This window comes from Eptesicus fuscus, chromosome 17 (assembly GCF_027574615.1).
Source record: "Eptesicus fuscus isolate TK198812 chromosome 17, DD_ASM_mEF_20220401, whole genome shotgun sequence".
NCBI classification, from domain to species: domain Eukaryota; kingdom Metazoa; phylum Chordata; class Mammalia; order Chiroptera; family Vespertilionidae; genus Eptesicus; species Eptesicus fuscus.
This window is the reverse complement of record NC_072489.1, coordinates 13,452,169-13,479,741: the sequence shown is the minus strand read 5'-3', so window position 1 is coordinate 13,479,741 and position 27,573 is coordinate 13,452,169. Positions and strand designations below refer to the sequence as shown.

The following is a 27,573-nucleotide window of genomic DNA, read 5'->3' as shown; positions in this document are numbered from 1 at the left end:
ATTAAAGCATTGAAACCCTAATGAGCAAAGAGCCCTACCGCCATGGCAAGTATGGCTCAGACCCTGGCCAGCTGGACACTTAAACTTCCCAGAGTTTGCAAATGCACAAAACTCTCTGACCCTCTTGGCCTCTTCAGTGCAAATACTCAGGAAACAGTTATTTACACATAAACAATACCCAGCACTCAGATACCCCTCCCTCCCTGTCGTAGCCAGCAGAGTCCTTCCTTGGGAGAACTTGCTTCCCATTCAGAAAATCAGCACCAATAGCCCCACCTGCCTCTAAAAGTCTTCCATGCTCAGGGGGCTCTTGCGAAGGTTGATGCTAAAGCAACGCATTGATCGATGTTAATAAGGACTCACAATTGTGTCAGAAAAACAGGGCAAGACAACGGATTTGAATACTCACTTTGACGAATCTATGAAGTATATTACAAGTGCACCAATGCTGAGAGCAAAGACTAAGACAACCTGCAAAACAAGAGAGAAATGCGTAACTTAAGGGCGGAACAACACTGGGATTTTATTTTTTAACTTTATGACACATGTAGCCGCAGCTCAGAAATTTGGTGCCAGGTGCTTTCTGGGACCAGCCTGGAAATTTCCATCCTTTTGCTCCCCTTATGTTGGCTCCTTCCTTACCTGGCAGTGGGCAGCAACCTCGCTGCTGGCCAACAGGGGTCAGGGCAGACTCTTATATCCTAACGCTTGGGGGGTTTTTACCTGGCCCCGTAATCTCAGGGTGGATCTTCTCTGCCACCAAAGTTAAGACACTTCAGTGGGAAAAGAGCAGGGAAAAATTTGGGGTGATGCAATGTTTCATATTATATGCAAGTTAGGCCCCAAGAGAACGTAAATACAGGAATATCAATTTTCAGCAGCTTTAATGAGGTGTAATTTACATACTACCATAAAATTCACCCATTTTAAATGTACAATTCAACCAATGACTTTGAATAATTACACCAAGTTCTGCAACCATCACCATAGTCTCACTAAGATGCCTCGTGCCTGTCAATCCTCCTTTGCTAGCGGAGCCCTAGACAACCACGAATTCGCTTTCTGTTTCTGTACAAGAAATAGCAATTGAAAACCAGAAAGTTGGACTTGGCTTTGGGTGGCGAACACACAATACAATATACAGATGATGTCTTACAGAACTGAAACCCATATAATTCCACTAACCAATGTCACCCCAATAAATTCAATACAATTTTTTAAAAAGGTCAAATTATTTCTAGGACCATACACATCTTCTCTTTCCCACTCATTCCTAGAAGCCAGGAACATCTAGCTATAGCTTTGTCTTTTCAGAACCTAACTGCTCATCTGGGCAAAGTAGTCAATCCTTTTAGGTAGAGATGATCTTACAATGTTGCTCTCAAGTTGTACTTATTTCAATAAACTCATAATAAGATGTGGGAAGGGCACAAATTTGCTGCTTGTACAGATATCGACGGGGGTGGTAGAGGGGGGCCAGTTCTAAGCATTTTGGAAAGCGATTAAGTGCAGAAAACCAGATAAGGTAGCACGTGAGGCCAGCGACATGGCAATCCTTGTTCTCCTTCACACTCTTCACTCAAAGGTAATCACCTCTGTTAGAAAAGACAGCGCAGCATTCCCTTCCGAGGATACCTGTCACACCAAAGTCCATCAAATGAATATGTAGCAGATCGGGCCGATACTGACACCTCTCTGCTCACTCCACATTCTTATTTGTTTATTTGATCTTTCACGGAGGAGAGCCCTGGTCCAACCGGAAGGATGTTCAAAGAGAAAACAGACGCTAATCTTGAGAACAAAAAGTAAACACCACCACCCCATAAGATGCCAGGGGCAACAGCTACCTTTCAGACCTGCTAATCTCCTACCGGAACTGCAGGGTGAAAAGGGTTAGAAGTGTCAGTCTCCGCGGAGCATCTAGGAACATCCCTCTGGCATTGGCTGGTGCAAAGAGATAAACCTCAATTTATGTAAAGACTATGTAAGAATCAAGCCATGTTTGTGTGTGTGTGTGTGTGTGTGTGTGTGTGTGTGTGTGTGTGTAAGAGACAGAGAGAGAGACTCGCTCACACATTTCTGTACTTGTGTGTGCACCACAGTGGCTGACAGAAATGAAATCTGCATATTCATTTAGAACACTGCAAAACTCCATGGAGCTACAGGGAGGGAGGGCGAGCTCCATATTTAAAAGCTGATGGTTGAAACAACTGGACCCTGTAAAGGGACTATGTGATTCTACAGCACCTGATAAATCCTCCTCATGAGAGGAAGTGTTAAGACACCACTGGGGCCTATTTTATTTTTCCATTTTGTTTTAAAAACTAAAACATGTCCCGGTTGAATCCAAGGAAACTCCTGCAGTCTGTCAGTAATTACCATGGAGCCGGTGCAAACACCCTGGCAGCCACCTGAGCCGCTCCCCTCACACTCACTCATTCACTCATTCCTTGCAAAGGTATGCACAAAAACAAAACAAAAACCGTGAACAACCCTCTGCTTTTCCCTCTATTAGCTGAATGAGGCCGCAAAGCAAACAGCTGAAGATTAATTCTGACCTGTGCTGCTATTTCTGAGACACAAGCCTTAGAGCCTGGCTCTGACCTCATTCTCAGAATGCCTCAAAGAGAAGGGGCGTGGCCAGGACAGAGGGAAAGGACCTCTGCTTCATTCATGAAGCTGATTCAAGATTCATCCCTGACAATCTGGCTGCATGTGTGTGTGCCTATGCGTGTGAATGCTGAGCACTGGCCAAGCTGGAGACATGGGCTCATTCCATTAAAAGCTGGAGAAGAAAGGAGAGGAAAGGCAAGGTGGGGCGGGGGGAGGGGGAAGGGGGAAAGAAGGGAGGAGGAGAAACAGGAAAGGGGAAAGAAAAGGAAAGACTGTCCTTGCAAAAGGCATCTACATCGTTCCGAAATGAGCTCAGCATCGCTCTCCTGCAATGGGGATGACTCCCCAGGCTTGAGTGGCCAAAGCAGCTAACACTACTTTCTCCCAGCTCCCCTCCGCCGGCCTCTGCTGTGGGAAACCCTGTGCAGCTTATTTAAGCAAATCAGCCAGTGGCAGGAGGGAAGGACTCCTGCTCTCCTCTTAAGATGCAAACTCACATATCAGCCTCTCTCTAACAGGCAAGAAGGGAAGAAGTCCAGGAGGTACGCGGCCTCCAAGTCTCCAGGGACTGAGGCTGCTGCTGAGGGGACCTGAGCTCAGCTCCTAAAGCTCAGCTGGAAGGCTCCCTCTCCAGGAGGTCCCAGTTCCCACCCACCGCCGGCCCCCAGGCATGAAACCATAGATGGGCAGAGGGTCTGTTCTCTGTACTGAAACAACTGTGCATGTGATTATGTTTGTTTGTTTGTGAATCCTCACCCGAGGATATTTTCCCATTGACTTTTAGAGAGAGTGGAAGAGAGACGGGGAGGGGAAGAGAGAGAGAAACATGGAAGAGAGAGAGGCACATCGATTGGTTGCCTTCCACATGCGCCCCGACCCGGGATCAAACCCGTGCCATTTTGGTGTACGGAACAATGCTCCAACCAACTGAGCCACCCAGCCAGGGGCTGTGCGTGTGATTTTTAAACCTGATAAATGCCTCTTGATCATGTCAGCCTGGATCCAAGTGCTGCAGAAAATACATTAACCCTATGGATTTGGCCATGAAGACAGGAAACCAATAGAGATTCATCTTCTACAGGCCTAGCAAAGGACCTCTCTCTCTCAGTCTTTCTCTCTCTCTCACACACACACATATTTCTCTCTTTGACAAATCCTCCATTGGCTGAGAAGCCTACTCTAAATATAAAAAAAAAAATCTATTTCATCACACAACGTGATTCTATTTTAGCCTAAATGGTAATAGTTATGGTATAGTGCACCCCCAAATAGTCATCCAAGTATTGGTTTCACATCTGCTATGCATAAAGCCCTAGGACAAACAAAGAAAACAGTCCACTTGGAGTCATAAAATATACCCCTTCTGCAGTCCTCTTTACACAGATGAATCCTATGCTACAGCTAGTCAACCATCTGATCAATGCATATGCTATGATTTGGTGGAACACACCCAAATGGAGAAGAACGAGGAGGGAGGGGGAGAAACAGGGCTCTGGTCTCAATATCCTCCTTGTTCTCAAAGTGTCCCTTCTTCCTACGTATCCTCTCCTCTCGTGCCCCTTCAGTAAGGAGGATGGCCATGGGGAGTCCCTCCATGCGCTTCCGCAGTCCCAGGGATAAGGGACACGGAAGCCTGTGACATAAGATGAGGCCAAGAGAAGCATAAAAGCTGAGACAGGAAGACACTCGCCCTCCAGCAGCTGAGTCACAGAATAAGCTTACACTGACCAAGCGCTTCCCAAAGCACCGTCAGCAAACAAGAGCTTGTGAACAGTCAGACGGAGGGGATAAGGTGAGCGTGCCCTCTCAGGCCCCGGTGCCAGCCTTCACTAGAGCCCGTCCAGCCTTCCTCACCTTTCATAGTCCAGTTTCACCAAATCACCTTGGCTACCTGCCTGGTGCTCATTGCCATGTGCTTAGATTTACTGGAAACACTGCATGCTGTATGGTGATACTCAGCACTGAGTGATGTTTACAGAGTGTGAGATACCTGTGTGAGATACCTGAACACAAGTGATTGGATAGAGATGTCTTTAAAACAATGGTGCTTTTGAGTAATCTATTTTCAAAACCCCAAGACCAAACATAACATGTGTTTGCACAGAATGCCAAGAAAGCACACACACACACACACACACACACACACACACACACACACACACACACACACACTGTACTAGAAGAATGCCTGTCCCTAACACCTGACACCAGCCGCCTGAGAGAGAATATTCACAGCCACCTTCATGATGGAAATTCCAGCAGGCTCTGAAGATTTTCCAAATGTCCCAGAAAGTCCATGAAAGTGGAAAACAGCAAGGCCAGGGCCGGAATATCCGCCCTCGGGGCACTGGAGCTCTTCAAGGAAAAACAGACCCAGTGATGAGAATAGGGAGGGGAATGGATCAGGAACAGAGATTCTTCCGAGATGCTGCCCATTCTAGAGCCTGGTTTCAAGTGTCAGGTTTGGGCGCTTTCAATCAACATATGAGGCTCCTTGGGCTTCAGACAAGCATTTAAAGCAGGGGCTCACAGAGGTGACTGCGACCAGGTGTGTGATCACCTCAAGAGCTTTCCTTGAAAAACAGAGATGCCCTCCTCCATCCTGAGACCAGAAAATCTCGAACCTGAGGGAGGGGAGGGAGCTGGACACCTCTTATTTTTAACAAGCTCCTCCAGTGAATCTGACGTGTGGCCAAGAATGGGAGTCACTGAATTAAAGCCATTAGGGGAAATCACTTAGCTCAAGTCAGAGATTAATTTACAAATGTCTCCTTAGCAATTAGCCCATCAGAACATATGCATGAGGCCTGCAGGCTTGGAGAATCGTGCTAGGAGTACTCTACAAAGTACAGAGAGGAAGATGAATTAATTCTCTCCCAAGCAGGACTTATACATTCTGCTCAGCTCTCAGCAGAACAAATGGCCCTAATTAATGATTCTGCATGTTTGATCGGGGCCTAACCAGCTACTGGCAGCAGCCACCCCTCAGAACATGGACAATTTCCTATATATGATCCCGAAGGCACATGACTTTTTAATTGAGGGATAATTTATATTCAATTAAAGCCACTATCTTAAAAAAAATAGGCATGAGAGCTCCTAAGGCAAAACAATCTGGGGACACTTTGTTTATGGGGGACAACATCATTCCAACACCCAGCTCGTGCCGTCTGGTCTGGTGAGTCTAACAACTCCAGCGAACGGGCAGCCAACGCCTAGGCACGGGCCTCGAGGGGGAGAGAGGAAAACAGAAAACTAAAAGAGCCTCCCAGGCCTCATCTTCGCCTTCAGCGAGCATGGGATCCAGAAGCTTGAATGATTCAGGAGGCGCCTGTGAAATCGGTAAATGCTACACATACAGACAGACACCGGGAGATGCCTACGGGGACCGAGAAGTGACACCATCACTGCACAATCAGACGGGGAAGGGGAGAAGGGGAGACCAAGGAGGAGGAGAGGGCTCCTGACACTCCCGGTCCACCTGGCTGTCCCAGGGGAGGACGACACCAGGGCACCCTGTGACTGACACACCCCGTGACTGACGCACCCCGTGACTGACGCACCCCGTGACTGACAGGGGAGAGCACAGACTCCCATCCGGAGGCGGCCTGGCTCTGAATCTCAGCTCTGCCCCACGAAGCAGTTCGCTCTTGAGCACATCACTTCATGTCTCTGGGGCTCAGCTTCCCAGTCTGTGAAATGGTGGGACTGGGACAGATGGTTATCAAATGGGGACCTGGACAGGTCATTGCTTACAGGGAAAGAACTACAAACTTTTGGCTTAACAAGGCAGCCTCTTTTACGCCAACTGAAAGCCATTTTTGCATAATTATAATAATTCAGTATGATGGCAATGATGTGTTACTAATCTGTGTCAGAGTTGCTGTTTCTTTCATAAATCACAAGTGGGAACTCCATGGACACTCCCGTTCATTGGTGTTTCCAGTGGGCAATCAATTGCTCACACAGTTTGACATCCTGCACAGCAAACACAAAACCAGAGGGGTCACTGTGCCTCAGCCCTGACGAGGTTGAAGGAAAAGGAGGGCGCTCTGACAAAGCACCCTCACCTCCTGCCTCTGTGATCTCTGAAAACCCCACATCTTTGTAGGTTTCACCCTGAAAGCTCATACTCTGAGTTCAGCGGTTTCTTCAAGGGATAAAGGCAAACATAGTAACATGTTTTTCTCATCCCTAAACCCTTAATGGTTCCCAACAGTATATATAATCTTGCTACCAAAAAAGGTATTTTTGTCATCGTAAGTAACAAAAGATTTGTAAAGCATAAAAGCAATGTTTTGACAGCGCCACTTAGATATACAAGGGTCCCCTAAGTTCCCAACCTAACATCGTGGTGCATTTCATTTGACTTATGCAAGTGTTTACACAAAAATGCTGTAAATGGATTCCCCGGAAACCAAGACTCCAAACAATAGCATAGTATAGATGTATTCAAGACGAAATAAAGGAAAAAGAAAGTGATTTCAGGAGTCAGTATTTAGAATGACAGCATTAAAATAAAATACGTGGGATTTCCAGATAAGAGTGAGACTATGTAAGGAAGCCGAGATAAAGTGCCTGTGAATTGTGGGCATTTAAATCTGGTGCCTCCGAAAGTGTAATATATAAAATGCAATACTAGTTAGTGTAGAATGGACTGGATTTTTAGGACACAAGACATTACTAGAGAGAATCCCTTCAATTGCTTCAAATAATGTCTGTGGCTTTTGGTATGAAAAAAATAAACAACATCCTTGACAAGCTCACAAAACCCTGGAAAGCTGGCCCTTTTCTTTCCCTCTGGCTTTATCTTACACACTCTCTCTCTATACTCCAGTTAATGGAACTTTCAGTTTTTCTTATTCACCACATGGCCAGCACCAAAAAAGAATCCTACCGCAGGGCCTTTGCATAAGCACGCCCCTCCTCCTAGAAGACTTACCTCCCCTCACAGACTAGTCATCCTTCAGATTTCAGTTATACTGTCACTTCCCAGCCCACCTAACTTGGGAAAGTCCCCTATGAGCATAGTCTATACCTTGTAGCACCTGGCACCCCAGAGGCTTTATATTTCTTTGTGCAGTCATTTGATTAATTCCTCTATCCTCTGCTGGGCTGCAAATTCTATAAAGACAGGGTACATGTCGTTTTTGACTCATCACTACATTCCCAGAGCTAGCAGTGCCTCCATGTTTGTTACACGAGTATTTGGAGGAAGGACTGAAGATTGAGTTTGGAGACTGGGTGCAGTGAAAGTATAGGAGAACTGGAAGGATATGGACGCTCAGATGTGAGGAGTAGTTCCCTGTGTGGGGACCCAAGGGACGGCTGGCTGAAGTGCATCGTCCTTGAGAAGGTCAAGGGTCTGGGACACTCAGGGGATAGATAGAAGATTCGTGTGCACAGGCTCAGGCAATGGCTGGAGCTGAGGTTGACAGCAGGAAACCATCCTGAGCAATGGAGTGCAGGCAGGTAGATGGCAGCATCAGGAGGGTGGGCGGAGTGAGGACTCAGTGGATGGAGGATGCTCAAGAGTAAAGGTCTCGCACCAGGATGGCAGGGGCGATGGAGGGCCGGGGTGGCCAATGGTCCCTGGACTATAAAGAAATAAGCAACCTCCACAGAGAGAAGTGGGGAAGCTGCGTCTCTAGGAAAAACAGGTTCAATTAAAGTGATGCACGTCAGAAGCCTTAGGTGAAGAAGATTGGGATCAGGACCAGGAATCTGTGGAAATGGAGTAAAACACATGTCTGTCCTGAGGAGGTGAATTCATGTATAAATAATGCATTAACATATACATATGCATATATGTGTGTGTGTGTGTGTGTGTGTGTATACACACACATACATATATATGTATATGTATAGATACACACACACAGGTTGCAAGGGACACAGAGATAATAAACTAATACTCTACTAATCAATCACAAAGTTGGGTCTCTACCAATATATATTAACCACTACATTCCCAGCAAATGTATTTCTGTCCATTTTCAAATTAGGTAATTTCAAAATTACTACAGATAAAAAGGAAGCCTAGAAAATAATAGGGCTCTTAATATATATATATATATATATATATATATATATATATGATATTTAGTGAGAGAGAGGAAGAGGGAAGGAGAAAGAGAAACATCGACTGGCTGCCTCCTGCACACCCCAACAGGGATCAAGCCCGAAACCTGGGCATATGCTCTGACTGGGAATCGAACCCATAACCTTTCCGTGCACAGGACAAAGCCCAACCAACTGAGCACACCGGCAATGGCAATAGGGTTCATTTTGAATATAACTTACAAAGAACAAGATTATTAGAAATCACACATTTGCTGGAATACGTACAAAATTAAGTGCAATAAATGGTCTTTTTGGAGAGGGAAGAGGAGAATGTAGCTAATAAAGATGGGTATAAAGGGTCTGAAGCTTGTTTTTTTCTGTTCCCCACAGAAGAATCTGCAGCATAAATCAGGGCCCTGGTTGACATACTCTAGGGCCCGAGCTGTGTGCACTTCTGCAGCACAGTGTTCCCTGACTGTCACAGGAGGGTCACCTGTCCTACACCCTGGATTTTACTGACCATGCCCATCTCATTTTTGCACAACCTAAAAATACAGAAGAGTTGAATGTGTTCCTTCAAGGCCTTAATGTAGTATAACTGAAATGAGAAACTGAAAAAGTGGACAGCAATTGTAACATTAAGTCTGAAAAAAATTCCCTAAAACCTGTGTTCCTCCTGAGAGTTGAGGTTTAGTGACACTGAAATCTTACATCACTGCATCATAAAACTCAACAGGTTGGTTTCTGTATATTTTTGCCAAGGGCATTAAAACTACATTGGCAAGCAAGATGAAATCTTCCACTTGCGGTCTAAAGTGTGAAAGGCCTTTCCTGTCTAATCACTGAAAAATCCGGGGGAAAAACTTGCATCTGCTGGTAGAGTTCCCAAGTTTGCAGCTAATGAGCTTTTGGAACAATTATCTGGCTTAAACGCATGTGGGTTTGGACAACTGGGTTTCAATTTAATTAGGTTTATAGGACAAGAAAAATTCTAAAGCACTGTCAGGTTGCCAGTTGCCACTTACTGTCACCAAGGACTAAATTTATGGTCATCTTTGTCCTGTTTCTCGAGTCTTGGCAGTTTTTATAGTACACTAAACAAAAGCATGGGATTGAAAGCAGGGACTCAAACAGACACTTGTATACCCTCATAACAACTTTATTCACAATGGACTAAAAGTGGAAGCGACCCAGTGTCCATTCACAGAAGAATAAATAAACAACATGTAATATATAGATAGATATAGATACAGATATAGATGTATCTGTATCTATCTATATATTACATGTTCAATCCCATGCTTTTGTTTAGTGTACTATATAGATATATAGATATATAAACATATCTATAGCTATCTATATCTATATCTATATCTATATCTATATCTATATCTATATCTATATATCCATCCAATGTAATATTATTCAGCCTTAAAAAGGAAGGAAATTCTTATATACTAGAGGCCCGATGCACGAAATTCGTGCAAGAGTAGGCCATCCTTCCCCTGCACCAGCTTCCCTCCAGCCAACGGCAGGCACCTGGGACCCGGGCTTTCCTCGCAGTCCCAGTTTCCTCCAGAAGGTCGGCCGGAAGGATGTCCGGTCCAGTCTAATTAGTATGTTACGCTTTTATTATTATAGATGTTCCCATATGAATGAACCTTGAAGGTATTATACTAATTAAAATAAGCCATACACAAAAGGACAAATATTATATGATTCCACTTATAAGAGGTACCTGGAATAGTCAAATTCATAGACACAGAAAGTAGAATGGTGGTTGCCGGGGGTAGGGGGAGTTACTGTTTCATGGGTATAAAGTTTCTGTCTCGGTTGATGGAAAAGGTCCAGAAATGCATAGTGGTGACAGTTGTACAACATTGTGGATGTACTTAATGCCACTGAATTCTACACTTACAAATGGCTAAATGAGTAAATCTAATGCATGTCTTATCACAATAAGGAAATGGAAGAAAAACTTTTGAGAACCTGCAAGTAGAATCCAGCAGTATATTTACATCTCAAAACTCAAAACAGAGTCACTCGCTCAGAGGGATGCTGATGTCTCTCCTTTCGAAGGCAGCAGGCCCCTCCAAGAACGCTGTTACACGCCGTTACACAGAAGGGCCTCTGCCCCTCTGAGATGTTGGATCTTGACCCTTAGTCAGCTGGCATTTCTTTTTTAGTTTCCAGAATCCATTTCCATTTAGCCAGAGACTTTCCATGGGTCTCCACCTTCCCCACCACCACCCATCCTTGTCTATTACTGATGCACAAAGTGAGCTATAAATTTCTTAGGGATCAGAGATGCTAACTGGAGCCAGAGCCTACTTTGTCTTTTGGCAACTCTGGCTAAAGTCCCAGATATGATTGGGAGTTTTAAAAGAGTGTACCTTTTACCACAATACAAAAAAAGATAAACTAAAATTTAAAAAAGGACTGTGTCCTTGGCTTATAACCACTTTAAAAACAAAACAAACTTCTCTAGAAGATGATGGAAGAGACACAGGGCATCTGCTCTCCAAGTCTAAACCTCAAGGCCAAGCTGCAGTAATGACTTGGCCACAGCCCCTCAAGGGCTTGGTGAAACCTTGAACTAACAGGCTCTTTGTTGTTGTTGTTTTAAGGTTACAGAGGGTTGAAATCCAGGTCTCTAAAGAGAAGGAACTAGCCAACATGTCTCCTCTCCTCTTATTTATTATTATTTACTCTTGAATTTTTATAGATAAGCTACCCTTTCTGAAGGAAGTAGAAAGCTCCAAAGCATCCCCCCATGTTCACAAATCCCCACTCCCAAAGCCTGGAAAATCAGAAGGCAGGGCCAATCAGCAGCACAAACCTCAACACATGCAATTATGTTGCCCTAAGAGAGGGCTAGGATGCCCCATCAACCCCTGCATCACTGTTAATTTAGAAGGTTGGGCCACAGCCCCAGCTCCTACAACGTCCCGCAGATCTCCCTGTGGCCCAGTGAGGATCGGATGCTAAGGATGCCGCACAGGGTAACGGGAGTTCTAGCTTACTGAAGACTAACACTCAGAAAACCCCACGCTCCACTTCATGGGCACATGCTGGGGTAAGTGGGAGATGGCAGTGAGCATGATCAGCTAACACAAGCTTTCCTGCCTCTGTGTAAGCCTCAACTTACTTCAGAAACAAAAGAAGAGAAAAGCCCATTGTCTGGAATGCCCCGTGTTTTTTCAAGGTCATTGAAAAAGATGAAGAGCATGTGTCTGCTTCGTACTTGAGCATATCTGACAGACAGACCGGAAACACGGTTAGCACGTCAGCAGTGTAGGGGCCAAAAGATGTAGGAAGAACTTTTTATTTCCTATTTTTATGAGCTTCAACATAGTTGTCAAAGAGAAATCAGAGACCTAACTGGTTTGGCTTAGGGGATAGAGCATCAGCCTGCAGACTGATCCCAAGTGGGTTTGATTCAGGTCAAGGGCACATGCCCGGGTTGCGAGCTCGATCCCCAGTAGGGGGCATGCAGGAGGCAGCCAATCAATGATTCCCTCTCATCATTGATGTTTCTATCTCTCCCCTCTCCTTTTCTCTCTGAAATCAATAAAAATATGTGTTTTGTTTTGTTTTAATAAATCTGAACTTGGGTGGAGTCCTTAAGTCTTTTGTTTGAGTTTTCCAGATTTTCAATTTCTATGTGTGTGTTGGGGTGGGGGGGCGCATCACCTTCTCAGGTCAGGGTTTAAGGGCTCTCTTGTCATAATCCACCCGTGCATTTCATCACAGCCTCAGCCTGATCACCAAGTTCCCTTCCTCGTCCACTCCATTAAAGGATCTTTAGGCACAAGAATTCACTCCTAAGAACACCCCTCATTCATTCCACTCCATTGCTGGGTGTCCACTATGGACTCAGGGCTGAGCTGGCAGGGAATACAGAGTTGTAGAACGCCCCTGCTTTATTGAACTCAAACTCTAGTTTTCATTCTTACCCAAAACAGGATGACAGAGGCAAAAATGAATTTCCCAGCATCAAAAGACTTTCAAGACATTTATGCCCTAGCCTAACAGTGGTTTGCAAACTGGAATGTGCATCAGAATTATTCACAGGGTCTCTGAAAACACAGGTGCTGAACCCATCCCAGAGAATCTGGTTCCGGAAGTCTGGGGGAGACTGGGAATTTGTATCTCTAATAAGTTCCAAGTGATGGCGATCCTGCTGGTTCAGGGACCATATCTTGACAACCACTGTTGTAAACCATCATAAAATGAAAAATAAATTATCCTTTCTTTCTGAATATGGATGGAAAATCAGTTTAAATTAGTTATTTTAGATTTGTGCTATTCAGACAAAATTTCCTTCAAATGTCTATAAAAAGATACTTCTGAAGCCACTTTTGATAGGAAAGAAGGCTTTTGATAAGGAAAAAAAATTGGTTAGAATTCTTTATCTTGAGATGTTATACCAAATCACTTTCACACTCTAGTTCGATGGGCTAGAGCAGCGATTTTCAACCTTTTGGATCTCCTGGCACACATAAACCAACTACTAAAATTCTGCTGGATGCCAGCTGCAAAGCGCTGGTGACAAGATGTTGTGTTTTTGTTTTTAATTAAGTTGATGTATCGTCGCCACAGAAAGCTAGCTCATAAATTTAGATATGATGTCACCGTTACTAATAAAACTAGCGAACCCCCACTTCCAACAGACTTAGATTTCTGAAGCCCTACTTCCACCCAGGATTGTAAGGCTTGCCCAGGTGTGTGGCTGAGGAGACTCTGGTCTCCAAAGAGTAATCGGAAAGCACCATAAGTAGAAAAGGTGAGCTCATCCATAAACTAGGTCCTTTGTTTTTGGAAAGAAACAGTGTTGAAGAAGAATAGCTGCCCCTGTGGCTTCCAAAGCAAAGAACCGAAGGCCAGGCCTCCGCACGTTTTGCCAGATGTGTGTAAGAGGGAAGGCAGACAAGACCCTGGTCCAGGCTCCATCCCTGCAGGAGCCTCTGGCAGGACCTGGCCTCCCTGTGTGCCCAGTGCTCACAGACCTTCCTAAGGACACAGGAATGCCTGGCACGTCTCTCCAGCAGCAGCCCCGTTTGCCTGGTGAAGTTGCCTTTCTAGATTTTTCTTGAATGCGATTTCAACTAAACAGGGTGGTTGGACTTAAGTCTTATATCTTTTTCTTTTCCTTTTTGTTTCTTCCACTGAAACATCAAGCCATTCAGACCCAAATGAGGTGAAAATTCTTCCCCTTCCCTAATCCCCCTCCACCTGCCGCTCCGCTGAGGGGCCTGCAGAAAGGTCCTGAGAGGACATTAATCAAAGCACTTCCCACATTCTCTACTGCCGACACCAGTTTCCTTCTCAGTCTCTGGCCTGTGGTTTCTTTGAGGGGTGAAAGTGTGTCCCCACCATTCACTATTCTTTCCACAAATATTTACTGAGCAACTACTGCATGCCAAGCTTTGTGCTAGGCCTAGATAACAGCAGAGAACCAAAGAGGGCCTTGCCCTCATCAACCTACAGTCTAGAAGAGAGCCAGACACTCAACCAATGGTCACACTAGAGAATAAAAACTGTATGTGGTGCCCGGCCGGCATGGCTCAGTGGTTGAGCATCGAGTTATGAACCAGGAGGTCATGGTTCGATTCCCAGTCAGGGAACATGCCCGTGTTGCAGGCTTGATCCCCAATGTGGGGCATGCAGGAGGCAGCCGATCAATGATTCTCTCTCATCATTGATGTTTGTCTCTCTCCCTCTCCCTTCCTCTCTGAAATCAATAAAAATGTATTTTTTTAAAAACTGTATGTGGTAAGGAGGACTCTGAAGAGAGGAGAGGAGAGTTTCATGGACTGTGGGGTCCAAAGAGACTTCCTTGAGGAAGAGGATGAGGAGTTAACAAGACAAGCATTTCACACAGGGGAAAAAAAATACAGCACGTCCAAGGCTTCTTACCACTGGCCCATTCATATTTTCTGAGTGAACAGAGGGACCAAGATGGTGTTGTACCCTCACCATAACAGGGCAGGGTGAGGGCAGGGTGAGGGTGGGTGAAACTAAGCAGAATTGAACGAAGACCCACTGTGCTCCAGGAGGAAGCGATATCCCCATTCTGAGTGAAGAAATGGAGGCATGGGGAGCTTGTGCAAGAGGCAGAGCTGGGCAACAGATCCAGGTTTGACTCTCTGCCTTTGTTCTTTTAATGTATGACACCAAAGCTACTCCCCAAATTAGGGCCTCTGAGACCTCCAATGTCCCAGAAGCCGTCCCCATCACACTGCCCCTTTGAAAGCTCTGTGGACTTGCACTGCTGTCTCCAAGTTCCTTAGTGAAGACAGGCCCGGCTGGGAGGCTTTCTCGGATGGTCCTGATGGCATGACCAAAATGAGGACACAAAGGGTAGGCACTGACCCCTCTTTCCCCCCAAACTACAAGCAACCCTCTCTCCCATCTCTGAGGAGATTATGTTTCCTGCTTTGTGGTAAACATCATCTTTGTTAGTAGCATATGTACTTGTCTTATACCTCACACTGAAAAATTCTTCTACAAAATCCCAATCTAAGAGGGAGGATCACCCAACAATGGAATGGGCTGCTACAGGTGGTACTGGGCTCTCTGTCCCTGAGGATATTCAAGTAGATTCAGATCACCAACCAGGAATACCACAGAAGGAATTCATTTGTTATATCAGCTGCTGATGCCACTTTAATAAGCCAAAGTCGGAAGCCACCCTGACAATAGTCTGCATGCCTATGGTGATTATTCTTCCCAGGTTTCCTGATGCCCTGGAATAATTATTAAGAACACCCCATTTCACTCTCAAGGTGTTCTGTGTAGATGACAAAGAATCTGGCCATCCAATTTAAGACACACTTGGACCTTGGAGAGGCCCAATGCATCCTGACCCAGGTGCTGCTAAATATTCAGAAGACAGCAAAGGAAGGTTTGGAATTTGTAGTGTTGTCATAGCCACGTTAGGAGAACTTCCTGTTCTCTGCAACTGACATACCATGATCTGAATGACAACAGCTAAAATTCCATTATTTCTTACATAATGATGGCTGGTAATTTAACCAACGACTAATGAAAATGTATACTTAAACAATACTGGAAGACAAAACCTATTCATCATATAACTGAGAGTTGGCACCCTTTGACCAACAGCTACCCATTTCCCCATCCTCCCAGCCTCTGGCAACCACCATTTTACTCTTTGCTTTTCATAGTTCAACTTTTTTAGGTTCCATATACAAGTGAGAGCAGATAGTATGTCTTTATGTGTCTAGCTTTTTTCACTTATCACACTGTCCTCCAGGTTCATCATGTTGTCACAAATAAGAGAACTTCTCTCTTTTTGTGGCTGAATAATACATATATATATATATATATATATATATATATATATATATTTTTTTATCTATTCATCCATACATGGACACTTAGGTTGTTTGCATAAATCATATATATATGCATTTTCTTTATCCATTCATTCATACATGGACACTTAGGTTGTTTGCATATCTTGGTTATTGTGAATAATTCTGCAGTGAATATTGAAGTGCAGATATCTCTTTGAGATACCTATTTCATTTCCTTTGGCTATGTAGTCAGAAGTAGTATTTCTGGATCATATGGTAGTTCTATTTTTAATTTTTTGAGAAACCTCCATACTATTTTCCATAATGGCTACACCAATTTATAATCCCACCAACAATGCGCCAGGGTTTCATATAGTGGGCCACAAATAAGTCTTAACAAATTTAAGAAGACTGAAATCATATCATCTATCTTTTCCTACCACATGGTATGAAACTAAAAATCCATAAGAAAAAAATTTGAAAGTTCACAAATCTGTGTAAATTAAACAACAAGTCATGAACAACTAATGAGTCAAAAAATAAATCAAAAGGAAAATAAAAAAAGTATCTTAAGACAAAAATGTGAACACAACATAAAACTTATGGGATGCAGCAAAAGTAGCTCTAAGAGGGAAGATTACAGCAATAAATGCCTACACGTTTATAAAAACAGCTCAAATAACCTAACTATACTTCTCAAGAAAATAGAAAAAGAAAAGCAAACAGCCCAAAACTTAGCCAAAGGAAGAAAATAATAAATATTACAGTGGAAATAAGTGAAACAGAGACTATAAAGACAATACAACAGATGAATGAAACTGAGTTTGAGGACTTTTCCACTCCAGATGGCAGAGTAGGTAAATGCTGGGTTCACCTCCTCCCACAATCACGTCAAAATTACAACTAAATTACAGAACAAACACCCTTGAGAACCACCTGAAGAATAGCTGAACAGAGCTCTTATAACCAAGAATATAAAAAAGAAGCCACATTGAGACTGGTAGAAGGGACAGATATGTGGAACAGGCAGGCCCCACACTAATGGTGTGGTGGTTAAGAAACGAGAAGGAAATGTCAGCTGTGAAGGTCACCCATGAAGAGTAAGGGGTCCCAGCCCCACACCGGGATTCCCAGTACAGGGTGCCAATGCTAGAAAGAGAGGTCCCCATAACTTCCGGGTGTGAAAACCAGCAAGGATTGGGGCTGAGTGAGATGGAATCCAGGCATTCCTCTTAAAGGGCCCAGGCATGAACTTACTCTCTGACAGACTCACTCACTCTAAGCTCCAGAGTTGGGGCAGCAGCTTGAAAGGCACCAGGGACATAAGAGAAACTTAACTGAAGGGGCAAAGGTCAGGGCAGCTCACTCCTGGGACAAAAGTGCTGGTGGACACTATTGTTCCTTTGTTGGGCCCTCCCACCATCCAGCTGAGAGGATAAGGCAAGCGCCAAATCTGAGTCTCCATTAACTAAGGCTATCACTATCCTGGTGATGCTCTGACATCCCATCCCACCCAAGTTGAGTGCCCGAACTGAACCTCTTCAGCTCATGCAGCAAACTTTCCTAAAATCTCTCAAAGGTGCACAAACCCCAAGCAGGCAGCATCTGGCCTTGGCATGCCCCAAAGCTCTTGCTAAACAGCTCCAAACCCAGCACTAGTGGCAACCAGCCTCAGTTCACAGCTTAGCCTCTCCCAGGTACCTCCAAGGCCAGCACAGGCAGCAATCACCTGCAGATCATTTTGTATTCCCACCAAATGGCTCCAGGCTGAGCATAGGCAGCAGCTGACCTTAGCCTGCACCAGGGCTTTTCCCAAGAGGCCCAGAATGAACACAGCCAGTGGTTGGCTTCAGACCATAACGGAAAATCATGCAACCAGGTCCACAAATAACACACCCAAAGGCACAAATAACACTCTGCAGGAACCAGAGCCCTGAGAGCAAATCTCACCTCATAAGGTCAGCTCCAGCACGATGTTTTGTCCACTGTAGTCATGGCCATTTCTCACAGCCACTCAACCTGAGGGTCAATCCCTCCCGCTGACATGCCAACAGCAATCAAGGCTCAACTACAACATCAGGGCACAGACCACCCACACAATGGACACCTGTGGGAGCACCCAGCTCAGGTGACCAGGAAGACTGCTCCACTGGGCCCCACAGGACACCTACTACATAAAGCCACTCTGCCAAAACTGGGAGACATAGGAAAGCTACATAACACAGAGAAAGAAACACATGGAGTCAGCTAAAATGAGGAGACAAAGGAGCACGTTCCAAATGAAAGCACAGGATAAAATTCCAGAGAAAGAGCTAAACAAAACGGAGACGAGCAATCTACCAGATGCATAGTTCAAAACACTGGTCATAAGGATGCCCAGTGAACAAGGGGAAAAGTAGATGAACTCAATGAGAATGTTAACAAATAAATTTAAAAAAAAACATAAAAATGGAGATAGAAATAATAAAAACAAACATACAGAATACAATAACTGAAATGAAGACTACATTAGAGGGAATCAACAGATTAGTGGAAGCAGAGGATCAAATCTGCGATTAGATGGACAAAGTAATGAAAAACACCCAATCAGAAGAGAAAAAAAATATTATATTTAAAAAGAGGATAGTTTAAGGGATATCTGAAACAATATCAAAGATACCAACATTTACATTATAGGGGTACTAGAAAGAGAGGAGCGAGAGCAAGGGTTAGAAAACCTATCTGAAGAAATAATGATGAAAAATTTCCCTAACCTGGCAAAATAAATAGACATACAAGTTCAGGAAACACAGTCACAAACAAGATGAACCCAAAGAGGACCACAGCAAGACGCATCACAATTAAAATGCCAAAGGTTAAAGATAAAAAGACAATCTTAAAAGTAGCAAGAGAAAATAAGTTAGTTACCTATAAAGGAGTTCACAAAAGAATTTCAACTGACTTCGTAACTGAAACTTCACAGACCAGAAGGGATTAGCACAAAATATTTAAAGTGATGAAAATCAAGAACCTACAACCAAGATTATTCTACCCAGCAAGGCTTTTGTTTAGAATCAAGGAGAGATAAAGAGCTTCTAAGACAAGAAAAAGCTAAAAAGAGTTCATGACCACAAAACTAGTATTTCAAAGAAAATGTTAAAGGAACTTCTTTAGGAAGAAAAATAAATAAAAACATGAATAATATAATGGCAATAACTACATACCTATCAATCACTACTTTAAATGTAAACAAATTAAATGCTCTAATCAAAAGATATAAGGTTCCTAAATAGATAAGAAAAGAAGACCCTTACATATGCTATAAGAGAACAACTTCAGACTAAAAAAACAAACCCACAAAATGAAAGTAAAGGAATAAAAAAAAAATATTTCATTAAAACAGAAAAAAAAACTGGGGTAGCAATACTTTTATCAGAAAAAATAGACTTTAAAACAGGCTATAAAAAAAGATAAAGAAAAACACTTCATAATGATAAAAGAATCAATCCAACAGGATGATATAACCACTGTGAACATTTATATGCCTAAAATAGGAGCACCTAAATATAAAAAATTGGCAGACATAAAGTGAGAGATGGACAGTAATATAGTCAGAGTATGACACCTCACTGACATCAATAGATAGATTATCCAAACAGAAAATGAACAAGAGACAGTGGCCTTAAATGACACATTAGACCAGATGGACTTAATTGACATTTTTAGAGAATTCACCCCAAAGCAGCAGGATAAATATTATTATTTTCAAGCACTGGAACATATTCCAGTACAGACCACATGTTAAGCCACAAAACAAGTCTCAACTACTTTAAGATGATTAAAATCATATCAAGTATCTTCTCTAATCATAATGGCATCAAACTAGAAATCAACTACAAGAAGAAAACTGAAAAATACAGATACAGGTAGAAGCTAAATAAGATGTTACTAAACCATGAATTGGTAAACAACTAAATCAAGGAAGAAATTAAAAGATATCTTGAGACATATAAATGAAAACACAATAAGTCAAAAGCTACTGGACACAGATAAAGGAGTTCTAAGCGGGAAATTTATAGTAATACAGGCCTACCTCAAGAAATAAGAAAAATCTCAAATAAGCAATGTATCCTTACATCTAAATTAAGTAGTAAAAGAACAACAAGCAAAACTCAAAAGTGATTAGAAGGAAATAATAAATACCAGAGCAAAAATAAACAAAATAATCCTTTAAAAAACAAAAATCCATAAATCCAAGAGCTGGTATTTTTTTAAAGGTAAACAATATTGATAAACCTTTAACTAGACTCATCAAGAAAAAAAGAGAAAGAAATATAATTAGAAATGAAAGATGAGAAGTGACAACTCACTACAAAGGATTATAAGAAAATAATACAAACAATGATATGCCAACAAATTGGACAACCTGGAAGAAATGAATAAATTCCTAAAAACATACAATCTCCCAAGACTGAATAAAAAAGAAACAGAAAATCTGAACGGAACAATAACTACTAACAAAATCGAATCAGTTATAAAAAAAAACACACAAAAAAAACAACTCCCAACAAACAAAAGCCCTGAACCGGATGGCTTAGCAGGTTAATTTAACCAAACACTCAAAGAAGAATTATCACATATCTTTCTCAAACTATTTCAAAAAACTGAAGAGGAGGGAAGGCTCCAATGCTCATGTTATAAAGCTAACATTACCCTTATTCCAAAACCAGACAAAGAAATTACAAAAAAAATGATAGGCTAATATCCATGATGGTCATAGATGCAAAAATCTCAGCAAAATATTATCAAACCCAATTCAGCAATACATTGAAAAGATCATATACCATGATCAAGTGAAATTTATTCTGGCATGCAAGGTTTGTTCAATATCCATAAATCAATTAACATGACACACCACATAAACAAACTGAAGGATAAAAATCATAGAACCATATCAGTAGATGCATAAAAAGCATTTTACAAAATCTAGCATCCATTAACGATAAAAACTCTGAGCAAAGAAGGAATAGAGAGAACATGTTTCAACATTATAAAGGCCACATATGGCAAACCAACAACTAACATTCTACTTAATGATGAAAAGCTAAAAGTGTTCTTCTTAAGATCAGAAACATGACAAGAATGTCCACTTTCACCACTTTAAGTCAATATAGGATTGGAAATCTTAGCCACCGCAATCAGACAAGAAACAATAAATAAAAGGCATCCAAATTGGAAGGAAAGGGGTAAAACTGTCATTTTTGCAGATAATATATTATATAGAGAGAACCCTAAAAATTCCACCAAAAATATAAGAACTAATAAATAAAGTCAGTAAAGTAACAATGTACAAAATTAATATTCAGAAACTGGTTGCATTATTGACACCACTAACAAGCTATCAGAAAGCAAAATTAAGAAAACAATCCCACCTACAACTATAAACACACTAAAGAAAGAAATTAAAGAAGATACAAATGTGCTCATAGATAGGAAGAATTAACATTATTAAAATGTCCATTCTACCTAAAGCAATCTGTATATTCAATGCAATCCCTATCAAAATACCAATGATATTTTTCTCAGAACTAGAACAAATAAGCCTAAAATTTAGATAGAACCACAAAAGACCCTGAATAGTCAAAGCAATCTTGAAAAAGAAGAACAAAGTTGGAGGTATCATGCTACCTGATATCAAACTATCAAAACAGAATGGCACTGACATAAAAACAGATACATAGAACACATAGATATATAGAATAAAGTATCCAAAAATAAACCCATGCCTGTATGGTCTATTAACCTATGACAAAGGGGGCAAGAATATACAAGGAGGTAAAGACAGTCTCTTCAACAAATGATGTTGGGAAATTTGGGAGACACATGCAAAAGAATAAAACTGGATCACTTTCTTATAACACATGCAAGAATAAACTTAAAATGTATAAAAAAATTAGATGTAAGACGTAAAACCACAAAACTCTTAGAGGAAAACATAAGCAATAAACTATTTGACATCACCCTTAGCAATATTTTTTGGATATGTCTCCTCGAACAAAGAAAATATAAACAAATGGCACTACATCAAACTAAAAAGTTTTGCACTGCAAAGGAAACCATCAACAAAAAGAAAAGACAACCTGCTGAATGAGAGAAGTGCTCTCAAATAATATATACAATAAAAGGTTAATACTTGAAACATATAAGGAATTCATACAATTTAACACCAAAGGAAAAAAATCCAATTTAAAAATGGGCAGAGGACCTCAATAAAAATTTCTCCAAAGAAGACATACAGATTGCCAATAGACATATGAAATAATGCTTAACACCACTAATTGTCAAGGAAATGTAAATTAAAGTCACAATGAGATATCACTCACATCTGTCAGAATGGCTACCATCAAAAAAATCAGCAAACAGCAAGTGTTGCTGAGGATGTGGAGAAAATGGAGCCCTCATGCACTGTTGGTGGGATTGCAAATTGGTGCAACCATTATGAAAAACAGTATGGAGGTTTCTCAAAAAAATTAAAAATAAAACTACCATATGACCCAGCAAATCCACATCTGAGTATTTATTCGAAGAAACCCAAAACACTAATTCAAGAAGACATATGCATCCCTATGTTCATTACAACATTGTTTACAATAGCCAAGATATGAAAGCAACGTACGTGTCCACCGACAGAAGAATGGGTAAAGAAGATGTGGTACATATAAACAATAGGATATTTCTCAGCCAAAAAAAAAAAAAAAATTGAAATCTTGCCATTTTCAACAATATGGTTGGACCTAGAGGATATTACACTAAGTGAAATATGTCTAACAGATTTCACTCATATGTAGGATCTAAAAAACAAACATACAAAATAGAAACAAACTCATAGATACAGAGAACATTTTGATGGTTACTAGATGGGAAGGGCAGGGGGGGATGGGTGAAAGAGGGGAATGGCGTAAGATGTACAAATTGCCAGTTATAAAAATAGTATTGGAGATATAAAGTATAGCACAGAGAATACAGTCAATAGTATTGTAATAACTATGCATAGTGTCAGATGGTACTAAACTTATTGGTGTGATCACTTCACACGTTATATAAATTTCTAATCACTATGTTGTACCCTGAAACAAATAATAATATTGAATGTCAACAATAATTGAGAAAAAATTTAATTATAAAGAAAGAAACTGAGTTGTTGTTTTTTAATAGATAAACCATGGACAACCTGAGCTAGACTACCCCAGGAAAAAAAGAGTAGACAAAAAATAATAAAATTAGAAATAAAATAAAAGGGTAATGCCAGAGGGAAGCTGGTGCCGGCAGCTGGGGGAAAGAAGGCCTACTCTTGCACAAATTTACGTCCATTGGGCCTCTAGTTAGAAATAAAATAGAAAACATTACAAGTAATAACATAAATATTTAGGGTCGTAAGAGACTACTATTAACAATTATATGCCAACAAAGTGGATAACCTAGAAGAAATGGATAAATTCCTAGAAACATACAAGTTTCCAAGAATGAATCATGAAGAAATAGAAAATCCGAATAGACCAATAACAAGTAAAAAGACTCAATCAAAATAAAAATCTCTCAACAAATAAAAGCCCAGGACCAGACAGCTCCACAGTTGAATTCCACCGAACATTTAAAGAACAATGAACACCAATCTTCTAAAACTCTTCCAAAAAATTGAAAAGGAGGGAATACTTCCAAAGTCATTTTATGAGACCATTATTGCCCTGATACCAAAGCCAGATAAGGACACTCCAAGAAAAAAAATTTACAGGACATTATCCCTACTGAACACAGATGCAAAAATCCGCAACAAAATGCTAGCCAACCAGATTAAAGAGCGGGTGCTATTTCTAAGGAACACATTAGATGGCATAGGATGGGCTGGAGCATAAGGACACACATGGGTGGCTCAGTTTCGGCAGAGAGGGTGGCTCTGGTCTGCTGCCGCGTAAGCAGAGAGATTCCCGGAACACAAGCCCCAGTAATTACTAACCATAAAGTGACCCCCAGGAGACACTGCACAATGCAGAGAAACACAAGCCACATTTTAAAAAGTAAAAATTTTAAAAGTGATATTCATGTTTAGAATATGTTATATTGAACACAACATAGACAAAATATTTTTACTTCAACATGGAATTAATGTTGAAAACGAGTCATGAGATACTAGAAACAATCTATACACCCAACATGTCCACTACAATACAACACAACAGTGTCCCGTGTGATGCAGTGGCTGCTGCACTCAGTAAAAATGAGTCCTACTGAAACAACGGAGCTGTTCAACAGGAAAATGTTACACTGCTGCAGTTTTGAAGTTTACATTGAAATTAGTTCAAGTTAAATAAAATGTGAACACTCATTTCCTCAGTCCCACTACCCACATTTCAAGTGCTCAACAGACACATGCCAGTGGCTGTTTTATTGGACAGAGCTTGCAGGAAGTTCCTGTGGGCGGCACAGCTCTGGACCCCTTAGCCAACGAACAGATCCCTATTCTCTTTCTGCCAGGCCAGGAAGAGGACACTCACCTATGTTCTGAGTGACGCGGTGCTCACCTTCCCATGGAAAGGAAGCACAGTGGTGAGTGTCAGAACTGCACCCAGACACCTGCCAGTCATGTGACCTGGAGTAGCCCACCCTTTGTGCCTTGGTTCCCTCATCTGCCAGAGGAGAGTAAGAAGACAATCTACCTGCAATAGTTATACAGATTAAGTAAGTTAATGTTTGTGAAGCACTCAAGACAGTGTCTGCCTGGTCAGAAGTGCTCTTTAAGTCAATGTTAAATAAATACATATCCAGGACATCGGCAGCCGACTGGGCACTGAGCACGCTGGTATCCTTCATCCCAGAATGATCTGACTGGAAGATGGAAAAGAATCTCTCGCCTGAAAACACCTACCAACCTTCTGGCTGCCACTGTCAATCACTGATTCACTCAGGAAATATTTACTGACTTCTTGCCTTGTGCAAAGCACCACGACCTCAGGCCTTGTGGGGAAAGGAGCTCAGGTAGGAGATGTTCTCAAATGTCTGTCCCTTTCCCATCCTCCACACCATGCCTTCCTGGTCCTCGGAGGCAGGGATAGCACACCACCCCTCTGCAGGCTCTGTCTGCTTGGGATCTGAGCTCAGGCCAGCTGCCCTGAGGAGCCCCTCCTGGCTCCCCTTTCTAAAGCTGCGTCCCGAGTGTGTGAGCGAGCATGCACGCAGGCCCCGCACACTGCTTCGCTTCCTCCTGAGCTCAGCACGCCCTGAAATCAGCTTGTCTGCTTATTTCCTTGCTGTTCATTGTTTGTTTTACCTCAAGAGATCAACGCTATAAGGTCCTTGCTATAACCCCAACACCCAGATCAGAGGCTGCAACAAAATAGGTGCTTTACGTAGAATTACTGAATTAATCCTATATAATAAAAGCCTGATATGCTAAGTGTCTGGTCGACCGGTCAGCCGTTCAACCAATCAAAGTGTAATATGCTAATGATATGCTAAGGCCACGCAACCACTCACTATGATGTGCACTGACCACCAGGGGGCAGACGCTCTGACCAGTAGGTCAGCTTGCTGCTGGGGCCCGGCCGATCCAGACTAAGCAAGATGAGCTGGACACGCCCTGGAGCCCTCCCACGGTCCCTCTCTAGCTGGCCAACCTCCCATGTCCCTCCCCGGCCCCGATCCTGCACAGGTGGGGTCCCTCAGCCTGGCCTGCGCCCTCTCACAATCTGGGACCCCTCAGGGGATGTTGAAGCACCAGTTTCGGCCCGATCCCACAGGCCAGGCTGAGGGACCCCACCGGTGCACGAATTCGTGCACTGGGCCTCTAGTAAATAAATAAATGTATGAATGAATAAATCCCCTCCTTGAGGTATACATTCCACAGCCTATCCTTGCTTGACACTCCAAAGCACATTTCATTTTTCACATTTTGAGGACATTCCATTCCATTCCATTCCATTCTACTTGATCTATATGCTTAACTACTCTTGTGTATGTGTCTTGTCTCTCCAGCTAGATGACAAGCCCCTTGAGGCTGTGTTACCTTCTTCATGCCCAGCAAAGGCACATCCTCGATGAACACTTGTTGATGAACACGTGGGATGTATAAAGCAGAGTCCTTACACTGATGTTCTTGGTCACACTCAGTGCACTATTCCCACAAATAACAATTTGTAAAATGACGTATATATTGCCTATGTTATATATGTAAATAAGTTATATTTCTCATTGTAACCGAATGAAGCTATTTTTTAACTATTTTCCAGTCCAAGAGTAAAACTGTAAAGAAGAATGTTAAATGTTAGATCATTAAGTTGGTTTTCTTTAATTAGATGGCAGTGTTTCAAAAAAGCTTTGAGTCATCTGTAAGATCCTTTGCTGGGAGCACACTACAGAGGCACTTATCTTAGCAAACACATTTCTACTGCAAATGATTTGTTCCAATAAAGCTAATCCTTGGCAAAGACCTGCCATTTCTTCTACACCAAGAACAATACATGGAAACATGAGCTCCGGAGAGGAGAAGGCTTGAAAGGCCCTTTATAAGAAATCACCAAGATATATTCCCCGAGGCAGAGGAAGCATCGATCCTTCTCCCTCTTCTCCAGTTTCAAGTCCAATGGCACTTTCAGTAAATATTTTCTAAGATAGCTATAAATAAGTCCTCAAAACGTATAATAAAGTAAGCTATGGACATGAATATACACCCATATTTTCTCTCTCTCTCTCTCTCTCTCTCTCTCTCTCTCTCTCTTGTATTTTCTTCCTTCCTCACCCCCACCCCAATCTTCTTAAAATCAGGAGGTTGGTCAGATGCAAACATAAATTCAATTTCTATGAAAGCTGAATTCTTGAGTGATTAAGCGTACAGACCAACCATCTGAAGCGGGGAACATCCATAAAGGCTAAATTATTTTCGGATGCACTTCCTACATGAAGGGTCTATTATGAAAAGCTGTTGTACTTGCAAGACGAATTCACATTTATGCAACTCATCTATTCCTAGGGAAACGCAGATGAAATTTTTATAACAACTTGAAAAGGTTTATGGAATGGACATAAAAAAAAAAAGATCAATACTCTAAGATTTTAATGTCAAATGGAGACAATGGAGAAGATGGTCCAAAGCAAGGAGTCAATTTCTAATAAAATGTTTAAAAGGGAAGAGTTCATCAGTGGAGCAGGGAGAGACCAGTCATTCGGGTGAGGGCAGTCGCAGCCGCGGGAGGGGCTGCTGGAAGTGTGGCTAAGCTGTGAAGGAACAGTGGGCAGAATCTGAAGGCTGGAATACAGTCCACTTATAATCCCATCGATCCACACCTACTGATCTCCTTCCATACGCTGGGCAGCAGCCCCAGCACAAGGAGTATTGCAGAGAACAAGGGACAAAGGCCCCTTATACAGCTGAGCTGGTGGGGAGAGGGCCCTTTCTAGAAATTAGCTGTGACAAGACATGAGCAATCTGAGGTGTATGCGTACATCCAGGGGAGGGAGGGGTTTGTGTTTCCTTTTCTATGCCTTCCCCTTGAGCCTTGAAGGTTTTCTTTTAGAGGACATCTAGAATTTCTCCCGGCTTTGT

The 27,573-nt window shown here is 42.2% G+C and overlaps 1 protein-coding gene across 22 annotated transcripts in view; it reads right to left on the bottom strand.

The window, feature by feature from the left end:
* Window positions 1-27,573, bottom strand: part of KCNMA1 (potassium calcium-activated channel subfamily M alpha 1) — a 689,823-nt gene that overhangs the window by 343,084 nt on the left and 319,166 nt on the right. For all 22 annotated transcript variants that reach the window (XM_054729031.1, XM_008145306.3, XM_008145307.3 and 19 more), the window contains one exon: window positions 410-471. In XM_054729031.1, the coding sequence (XP_054585006.1) occupies window positions 410-471 (62 nt within the window). The remainder of the gene's footprint in view (window positions 1-409; window positions 472-27,573) is intronic.